Source organism: Euprymna scolopes, chromosome 23 (assembly GCF_053919585.1).
Source record: "Euprymna scolopes isolate OS-2025 chromosome 23, ASM5391958v1, whole genome shotgun sequence".
NCBI lineage: Eukaryota > Metazoa > Mollusca > Cephalopoda > Sepiida > Sepiolidae > Euprymna > Euprymna scolopes.
In genome coordinates, this window is record NC_136504.1 from 18725838 (window position 1) to 18736710 (window position 10873).

The window sequence follows — 10873 nt, forward strand, 5'->3', positions numbered from 1 at the left end:
GAATAAAAAGCACCATCTATTAAACTGCTGCCAGAGAAAGATATCAATTCAAGAAACTACAAAATCTTTTGCTCGCTCTTTGACATATCAGCAGTTTTCGACATTGTTAACAGAAAGAAAACTTAAAATATTGCAGCATTAAGAATTTTTTTTACAATTCAATTTAACATTATTTAATCAATTCTTAATGCTGCAATATTTTAAGTTATAAATTTATTATATTTTTTACTAGAATATCTTGTCCTTTTCTTTTCCATGTTTAAGCTTAACCATATTACTATTCATGCTCACATTTTTCTATTGTAATATATATATATATATATATATATATATATATATATATATGCAAAAAGGAAACAATAATATTTTTAAAATGTCTTTTCTTTTTACTATTTTTCTGTATACAAATCTTTATTTAATAAGCAACCACTCACACATGCTAACAATTATGACATAGCATTGATCCGAGTTCGACGAAGTTCTTCACGTTCTTCAAAGGGAGGTAAATATGGTTTGATTCCTGCTCGCCTTCTTTCTTTAACAATATAAGACTGAAAAAAAAAAAAAAAAAGGTAAAAATAGAAATAGATCATTGTTCTGTCATTATGTTAAATATGGGCATCTAAGAACTCGCCTTCATACAGAATCATTTTTTTTTTCTTTATTAAGCCATGATCATAAGACCATTAACAATAGACAAAAGCTACTAAGCTAATTAGGGAATGTGTTAAGAACATCACGATAGACAATACAGAATTCCAAAAATGTGACAATGATGCATGTCCATTCACAAAATTCTGAGGCAGCATGTTCAGGATTGTAGAACACAATGCAAAAGAAGATTGTCAGTACATCTCTGAGCAAACATGGGTGTGATTATGCAGTGGGTCTAATGAATGTATATTGTTGCTGGTTTAGTCTGTTCAGCCGCAGTACAAGACGGTATTTAAGCATTGTGGTGGGGTAAGATCCATGAAATAATCTGTAGGCAACAAAAGCAATTGTTACATTCCGGCGAATAGACAACAGATCTAATAAAAGCAGATCACATACTCCAGAGGGAAGAACCTTGGTAATGAGAAGAATAGATTGCAATGTCAGTACAAGCAACAGTTCACGGAATGTACTCTATGACGATTTTACACTAATGGTAGAGCTAAACTGATGACAATCTTCAACACTCAACATAGCATCAAATAACAAAAGAAGTCCACCACATTGAAAGGATTGTTGTTCAACTTCATGTTGAAGTGTCGGCAGTCAAGTGGCATGTTTGTCCTAAACACCTTCCACACTTAGAGTTGGAGTCTGGTGCCGGCTTTCCAGACAAGTCACTAATTATTATCAGATAAAATACGGAACATCTGAACAAAATGGCGGATTGAATATTAAACGTTAGACATTGCTGGTTCAGTAGAAGTCAGATGCAAATGTTGGCAAGTTATTTTCAAATTATTTTGATGTGTGAACTTACCCAGAATTCCTTGCAGTTTTTATAGTTTTTGAAAAAGCGCTCACACTTGTCACGTACATATCCATTGTCTTCTAGACATTGGAAAGACATCATAGATTCCTGGAGAAAATTAAAAAAAATCTTCATTAGAAAAACAGTAGATATTTTGTGTTTTTCATTTTATTGGTGAAATGCAAATTTTTAAAAAATTATTTTCAATTCCTCCAAACAAGACATATTGCCACTGAAATATAAGAGACTACCGTGAATAATGGGCCAGGTTTATAAAGGATTCCCTAAGAATTGTGCAGTGAGATGTTTGTTCCCATTACATTTAAATTTGTGTATTTTGGAACAGTCAGGGAATTAGAGAACAGGAAAGGGATTTCAAAGACAAGCATCTTGAGGAAAAAGGTTATTAGAGTAAAAATTTTCCAGCATTTGAAGATTTCTGCAGGGATGAGATTTTGTTGCTTGTTGAGTTGCTGTCAGGATACAAATGCAGCAAATTCCATTAAAATACTTGTAAAACAAGCACAGATATGCAACATTGCAGTGATGGGACTGAAGTTAAAGCTCGGTAGAGAGTGAGGGAGCTATTATAGAAGAGACACTTTTTTGTATCCTGTTCAAGAGGGAGAAACTAGTGATTAGTGAATAATGAATTAAATTTTATTGGAAAGAAGTACTTAATATAAGGCAAACCATAGTGAGCTTCAATGACTCTGTTCTGCTCGTCCACCAAATCCACATCATGAAGAGATTGACCCTTGACTTTGCCCAGACTTTGCCAATACTGCTGTCTAGGCATGAACATTAGGATCTTAAGTCAGAGACCAGTGAATGATCAGAGCTGTGTAATCTTTCAACGAATAATTATTTTGCTTTATATTATTTTCAAAACTTTTAAATAATAAAATTACTATCTTTATAAACAGCATTTTTTTTTTCAGACAAACAGTTTATATTTTTTCAGATGAAAAACTTACAACAAACCTTTTCTTATTAATTTATTTATTGTGGACTATTATTCTCATCTTTATTAGTTGTTTCACAACGTTTCGGCCAACTATTCCTCTGGCCTTCGTCAGGTGGTAACCGCGACGGATAGGAACTTCGAATCTCCTAACTGCATTCTCAGCAATCACTGCCATCTGTAGTTGTTGTTGTCTCACCATGTTTTTTACCAAGTAAGCCTCTGGCCGGCTTTGGGTAGGATTGAAACTGCTATCTTCAGACAATGCTCATCTGGAACCGTAGAGATTCAACATCTATCAACTGCGCCACGGGCCCCGAAGGGCGATCAAGGTTGGATTTTTTGGTCTTATAAATCCATGTTTATTTATTATCTAATCTTCCATGGTTGGGTCCATACCGAATGGTATATATATTATTTTTAATTGGAATTGATTATTGAGATAAGTATTATTTATATTAATTTATTTATTGTGGACTATTATTCTCATCTTTATTAGTTGTTGTTTCACGACGTTTCGACCAACTATTCCTCTGGCCTTCGTTAGGTGGTAATCACGACGCATAGTAACTTCGAATCTCCTAACTGCATTCTCACGAGAATGCAGTTCTCATATGAATGTCCTCTGTGGAATTTCCACATGTCCCGCTAGTAATAATTATTTTATTATCATTAACTTTCATAAACATGCGTGGGTCAATAATGTTTTGGTTGAAATTTTCTAACAAAAATTCTTTGCTTAGTAAGTTGTTCCAATTTTTACCACTCTGTTTTAGCCCATAGAGTGACTTATTTAATTTCCAAACGAGTTTTTCCTTGCCTGAGGCAGTGTATCCTTTGAGTTGTTGGATATAAATATCACGATCTATTTTGGCATTTAGGTATGCTGATTTGACATCTATTTGGTGGATTATCAATCCATATTGCATAGAAAGTTGCATTGGGATTCGAATAGTGGTTATTTTTGTGGTGGGTGCCTCTACATCTTTTATCTGACTGTATCCTTGGCAACATATCTAGCTTTGTATTCACAATTATTTTTATTATCTTTCTTAATGTTATACACCCATTTACCACCAACCATATTTTTGTTTTCAGGGAGAATTATCAGAGTAAAAGCATTGTTTTCCTTTAAGGAATCCACCTTCTTCTCCATTGCCGATTCCCATTAGTCTGCATCCGAGGAATTTATGGCTTCATAATATGTTCCTGGGATAATTTTTGTTTCACAGGAATTTATACCTTCTTCATTACTCAGGTCATTTCCTATGACAATCTTTTAAATAAGTGGGTAGTTATTTTTGCTTCAGTGAGTACCTTTGATTTCTGTTTTTCCAACTGTCATTTATGCTGTTACTTGCAGCGGTTATCTGGTCCCTAATTTGGCTGTTGCTATTATCTATATCTTTTTCGTAGGAATCAGACAGAAATTCATTTGTTCTATCCTCATCGATTTTGTGCTCAGTAAATTGATTTGGGTTTACTGATGGGATTAAAGCTGGAGCTATATATTTATTATGATCTGGGATATCCTGAGTGGCCTCCCTTGCATTGTCAAATTATTTGTGAAAATTACTAACCGCATTTTTTTTTTTTTACAGATTTCTTTTCATATATGAAATAGGCTGAACCGTATTTGTCATATCCGATGAAAATCCCTTTTTTCGACCGGGGATCTAATTTTGCTTTATTCTGCACAGAGGCATAACATGTTGTGTCAAAAATGTTCATATTTTCAACATTTGTTTTTTTTTTTTTTGTTTTTTTTTTTGCTTTTAATGCCTCATAAGGTGTTGATTTCATTCAGTGATTGTAACATCTATTTCAGATATAAGTAGCACAGAGAAAAGTGTTAAATGAGACTCATTTAGCATGCAGCTAGACATTTCGAATAGTATTCTCCATCCCCGTTTAGCAGTTCCATTTTGGTGTGGGGAAATATGGCGCTAATGTTTTGTGTTAGATTTTATTTTGGACAAGTGATTTGAATTCTGTTGATGTAAATTCAGAACCATGATCACTTCTTAATCTTTTAATACTTACGTAAGGAGTACCATTTGCCAAAAATTGTTTTGTAGCATCCATTGTGTTTCTTTTTGAAGAAATATGTCATCACATAGCCTGAATAGTTGTAAGTGAATGTTATGACACACTTGAATCCATCTATTCCTTCAACCAAATCATAATGTACTAGTTTTAAAGGAAATCTAACCTTCTCATCAGGTTTCTTGATTGTACATTTTGCATTTTCCTAAGAGTACAAGTTTAACACGGTGGTATGGTACTGTCTTTTTCAGTAATGGTCATTCCCTCAACAATGGTCAGCATTTTCAAAATATCAGAAATATTACAATGGCCAAAAATTTTATGTCATGTGTTCATGCTAACAACATTTGTTACATGTTTAGATAACAGTTTCCCTCTTTTCTTTACTTTAAATTTAATACCATCTTTGGTAGTTAGCATAGCATGGCTTTGTGAGAATTTAACGCTATAGCCTTTATTTACAGTGACCTGCACAGATAGTATATTTTTCATAAATGTCAGTACAAATAAAACATTTTTTAAATAAATATTATGTCTCTTATTATTTGTATCGTGCAACATTATTTTTGCGGTCCCTTTCTTTAGCACTAGATTATTTATTTTTTTTTTGATCTGTCAGCAAGCTCAATATAATGTTCCTTTGAATTAAAGTCATGCTCAAACTTAACAAATTTTTTTTTTCGCCGTTTATAATATGGGTAGTAGTCCCACAATCGACTAAAAATTTTAAATTAGTAGAAATAATGTAAAGATTTATTCCTATCTTGTAGTATGAATAACTGTTTTCTTTAGTCGGTATTTTTCTGCAGAATTTGGTATTGTGCATTTTTACTTTGCAGAATTTACACCACAGTTTTTTGCAAAGTGACCATTTTTCTTGCACCGAAAACACGTGGGGGAGCCTTTTTTGTATGAAGTTTTCATAATGAAGTCTTCCATTTTGGGTTTCGGGGTTTTCTCATATGCATGTAGCAATGCCTTGAATTCCAGCAGAGTCTGTGGGGTTTGTCTTTGGGTGACTATAGCCATTAAGGTGTTGAAAGAAGATGGTAGTCCTTTCACTAGCATATCTATTGATAATGGATCTGGAATTGTCTCTCCATATTTTGTAGAGCGGCGATATCCTTCTCAGCACAAATAATGTAACCGGCAACATCTTCATCCTCTTGTTTTTGAAGGGTTGAAAGTTTTGTGTATAAAGCAATAATTTTTGGCTTGCGTTGTGACAAATAATGCTGTCTTAAAATGCTTTTCTCCCATCATATTTCGCATCCCATATGATTAATGTTAAGCTTCTGTCATACAAAACTTAGATTGGTTTGGTTTTGCAAATATGTCCTCATTTCTCTGTGGGTCGACTTCTTCATTTTGGCTTTTAGTTTTAGTCTGTGTAGATGTCCCATAAATTTAAAAAATCTCAATTTTTTCCATCACTGTCAAGCATTAGTTGAAATATGCTGGTTCCATAACCTGTTGGACTAAAAATGTTTGAATATATCTATATATTTTGCAAGCAAAATCCGATTCTGCATTTTGTTAATTCCTACATTCTGATAAGAAGGAAAGTATTTCTTTCGAAACTCTATGAACAAGAGTGCAAAAGGAAGACAGTTCCAAACAAAGGGACGTCACTCAGGATGTCAAAAGTTTATCTTTAATATTAACCAATTTTGATGAAATTTTCAGTATTTATCAAATGATGATCATGGAATAGAATGACCGATTATTTTTATTTGAATCTTAATGGAAATGTATTATTTTGTTGAAACAAAAAACACCTTTACTAAAGTTATGTTTTTCAGCAGTAAAAAAAAAAAAAAAATGAATTTATTTTTGCTTTTTTTTATGAAAATGAAGCATCATAAATTGTAACAATAAAAAAGAAAAATTAATTTTAAAAAAAAAGTCCCTAAAGTCTGTATTAATGGATTTGATATAACTCAAAGAAAAATTAATTTCTCGAACTACCAATATTACCCTTGAATTAAGCATTGCTTATTCAATATTTTCACAGAAAAAAAAAAAAAAAATGATAATTTCAAAAAATATTTCTACTTTTTTTTAGATGACATGTTTCGCATAATTTTTATAGATAAGATTCAAATATTTTCCTGCTTGAATGAATGTGAAACTTTTGGCATAACAATTTTTATATAATCTTGAAAAATAATTTTTTTTTTTTTTAAATTTAAAAGCAGGAACATAGAAAAATAATTCAATTAATAAATGGTAAAAATTATACAAACGTTCACGATAGGAATGTACAGATGCACGGCTGGAAAAAAAAAGAAAACCAGCACTCCTTCCCTACCTCTGTCCAACTACCGGATGTCATTTTCGGACAGCTTTTTGACTTTCTGACATTTTGGGCTTCCGTAGAACGCATTTTTAGACGACTTTGTTTTTGCTTGAGTGAAGCCAGAATCTCTTGCTTTTGGAGGATAATTAAGCTATTTTTTTTTTTTGTTTTGTACAAACAAGATGTTTGTTTTTTTTTAATTTTTAATTCAATACCTTAGGACTTTCCTAATTATCTTTGAAATAAAGCCAGAAAACTGATACAGTGTAACCGGGATATAAGAGACTTCTTATCCGGTTCCTACAATTCTCTTATATCCGGTTTACTCTTATACCCGAGTTACCCTATACATTAACACAGGCTCTAATTTGGGACCAAAGAAAATCTCTTTTATATCCGGAGTTTTTTTTCCTTATATTCGGGGTCTTCAGGTTACACTGTATTTATCTTTCAAAGGAGTTTTACAATGAATTTATTTAACTTCGAAATTTAACTGAATTTTTCAGCTTCCTAATGTTGCCGTGAAAGCATTTTTCACTATAACTTTTTTTTCATTTCACGTGTACAAATATTTTCTTCCTTTTGGAAATTAACTTTAGGCTTTAATCTTTCAAATACAATCAAAAAGTAGTCGGAAACCTACAAAAAAAAAAAAAAATTATGATTTTCAAAACTATGTCCCTCTATCTTTTTTCCGTCATTATTGCCTGTTCCTATTCTACTCAATGATTGTTCGTAATTTTTGGATATATTACTATTTTCGACATGGCGATTAAGTAAGTACTGTTGTTTTGGCTTAAAACGACATATTTAAAAAAATCGATTTTAACACGCACCGTAAGTTGTTTTCTGCAAGCTATAGTACAAACGGTGCTTCTACAGAATTGGGACGAATTTTGTAGTCGATAAATGAAGTTTTCAGATAAAAAACAATGGTTTCAACTGATTTTTTTTTTTTTTTTTGTCAATTCTAATAAGTTACAACGGTAGTTTCCAAATCATGCAGTCGAAATTACTTGAATATTACTGAATTATTAAACAAAACAACTTTAATCGTGTTAGCAGGTGAAAAATTGCTGTCATCTTGTTTAAATCAAGACGGAAAATTACCCCCCTTTTGAACTCTCCTGTGTCTTACAATCGTTTTCATCAAATTCCATTTTTTATTTTCTTTAATAAATAATTTTCTACCTTATTGATTCTTGTAATTTTTGGATATAATCATCTTAGAAATATGAGGAATACGTAGATACCATTGTTTTCATGTGAAATTCAGTTTTACCATTTCCGAAATTTCGTCCCAATAGTGTAGAAGAAGCGCTATACAAACTTTTCAAAAATAGCAGACGATTAATTGACGTCACAGATATCCGCCATTTTGAATGAGAATCTACAAAATTACCTTTATAGATATGTGAATACCTTAAAAAAAAACAACAAAAAAACTTTGAGAACAAAACAGGGAATTATTTTCGAATTTAGAGTGGGGATCAGTTTCGAATATGAATTGGTACTCATGAGTGATCGATAAGTGCTGAAATAATGTCATTATTTAAAAAGCCATTCTTAACATGGGGAGGGGGAGGGTGTTTTGTACCTATTTTGTACTTTAACCTTACAATTGAATAATAAAAAAAAGAACATATAAAACTTTAATTAAACTTGGAAATACGATTTAAAAAAAATAACGCGGCGGATCACTCTAGTTCATTTAGCACCCATTTTTTCCTCTTGTTACGTAACATATACATTATTTACTTGTTTATTATTAATTGATTATTTATTGAAATCTTCCAGCTTCCTTCTTTGCTGTTATTTTGGTAAATTTTTACGGCCTTCCCCAGCGTAGTATAAGCACCCACAACCACCTCATGTTAAAAACGGCTTTCGAGGTTGGAGGTGGGTGGGGGTTTATTCCGAAAGTCGTTCTTAACATGGGGAGGTTGGGGTATTTATGATACGGGTAAATTTATACAAACACCGTGACAGCGAATTAACCCTAACCCTAACCCTAAACCCTAACCCTAACGCTGTCACGGTGTTTCGCTGCACGTCGTAAAAATTAACCGTTATTTTTTATACATAAAAGTAATTTTTACGGAAAATTGCATATCTCGTCGCTCTAGTAACCTTAAACAAGAAGCACAATAATAATGTGGTTAAAAAAGGTTCTTATGCCGAGAAGGTACCGTGCTGAAATAATAACATTATTTAGAAACCTATTCTTAACATGAGGAGAGGAGGGTGTTATGGCATACACTGTTATGCAACTATATTGTACTTTCACCTAACAATTCAATAAACAAAACAAATTGTAAAACTTGAATTTAACTTGAAAATACTATTTAAAAAAATAGCACGGTACCTTCTCTCCATAAGCACCAAAAAAAAAAAGGACGATACAAAAATGAAAGTAAAAGGATTGTTGGGTAACGCCGGGTCAATACAGCTGATTAATAAAGAAAAAGAAATGAAGAATTTCTTACGCGGACGCATGGGTTGATCTCGTCGTTGTGTGTTCTCGTATAAACGGGAGGTTGCTTTTTCCTTCTGCGTTCATTCTTTGCTTTCATAAGTTCCGATAGTTCTACTTTTGCTGTTTCTTCTTCGGCGGAGCCCGAAGAAGTCATTCTTGGAGGGGACCCTTTTTCTTGCAGTAAATAAACAGCCGCGAAATCCTCGTATACGACGAGTTGCCTTTAGAGGTCAGAAGAATTGACGGTGACGATAAGTTTTTCTTCAAAGAAATTTCATAACTTACCTCCCTTGGATTCAGAAATGTGTTCCCATTTGATGATATGAAATATATTACAATTTATGAACGTAGACCAACCCGATAAAAACTAACACAAGACCAGACGGACGGGTGGGAATCTTCTTTCCAGTCATTCGAAAAAATGGTGTTACCAGTGCTCTGAAGGTCTTCCTAGTTTTATTTCTTGTTTTCATCAAATTTTGTCCCAAAAAAAATTACCCAGAAACTTTTATTTATTTACATAACATTAAGAACAAAGTGTAATATCTGTTCTGATGCTACATTTAGTCTATTCTATCTTCGCCCAATGAAAGAAATCTCCTTCTAGACTAAGGTAATTTCATTTTTGTTCCAATCCAGAGTGCCCCTTTTTGGGGAACTGGAATTTCCTCATATTAAAAACCAACCTTGAATCTAACTTTGCTCTTGTGGGAAGGCAAGTAAATATGAAACTTGACAATATAAACATTTTTTTTTCTTTTTAAATAGTTAATATAATCTTTAGGGCAATCCTAATAAAATGCTGCTCGGCACTATTTTAAAATACCTAATTATATGTGGTCTGAAATTCTGTCAAAGACAAAATAAGTTACTCTTCTGTGATTAAACACTGAAAAAAATTGGTACAAACCTGTTTTTGTTCAGCTTGTAGAGTTCCGTGCAAACAAAAAGAATGAAAAAATAAAAAATAAAAAATAAAAATAAATAAATAAATAATATGCAAATAAGATGCTTCTGGTTGGATATAAAAAGCCTGATTTTTCAGAGACTGAGTTGATTTTGGATTTGAATGTTGTAGTAGTAATTTTTGTCAGCAGTGTTTTCTTTTTTGGAGTTGATTTTTGACAGAAGAGTGTCAAGTTTTGGAGTTGAGTTTTGACAACAGAACTCGATATTTGGAGTAACGAATTTTGCCAGCAGAACGTTGATATTTGGAGTAGCGAGTTTTTGGCAGCAGTGTGTCGAATTTAACCCCGGAAATTGTTACTTGAAAGTGCAGCAAAATTAACAATCCGTCAAGGCAAATGTAGAACAGTTAACACTGGATTGTCATAACGGCATTATATTTACAATGTTTTTGACAAAAACTATGCGTAATATTTTTGTCAAGAATTGTCTCCACCACTGCATCAATCACAATCAATCCTCTCATAATATTTTTCATCTTTCAACTCATAATCATTGCATCTCATTAACACTTATTCTTGAGTGGCTTTTGGCTATGGTAATTGGTGACCCATTAATAAATAAAAAATAACAATCAGTGATTTTTCAAAGCAAATTCACTATTTCCAAGCAATATTTATTTGTACATGGGTCATTCCAAAAGTAAGGCCTCCTAAA

The 10873-nt window shown here is 32.5% G+C and overlaps 1 protein-coding gene across 1 annotated transcript; it reads right to left on the reverse strand.

Moving 5' to 3' along the window:
• Positions 1–365: 365 nt before the first annotated feature.
• On the reverse strand, positions 366–9519 carry LOC145245787 (coiled-coil-helix-coiled-coil-helix domain-containing protein 7-like). Its single transcript, XM_080107430.1, has 3 exons — positions 9261–9519; positions 1475–1573; positions 366–551 (listed from the first exon to the last, which is right to left on the reverse strand). The coding sequence occupies exons 1-3, from the start codon at positions 9402–9404 to the stop codon at positions 447–449; spliced, it is 348 nt and encodes a 115-aa protein (XP_079963556.1). The 5' UTR covers positions 9405–9519; the 3' UTR covers positions 366–446.
• Positions 9520–10873: the final 1354 nt, after the last annotated feature.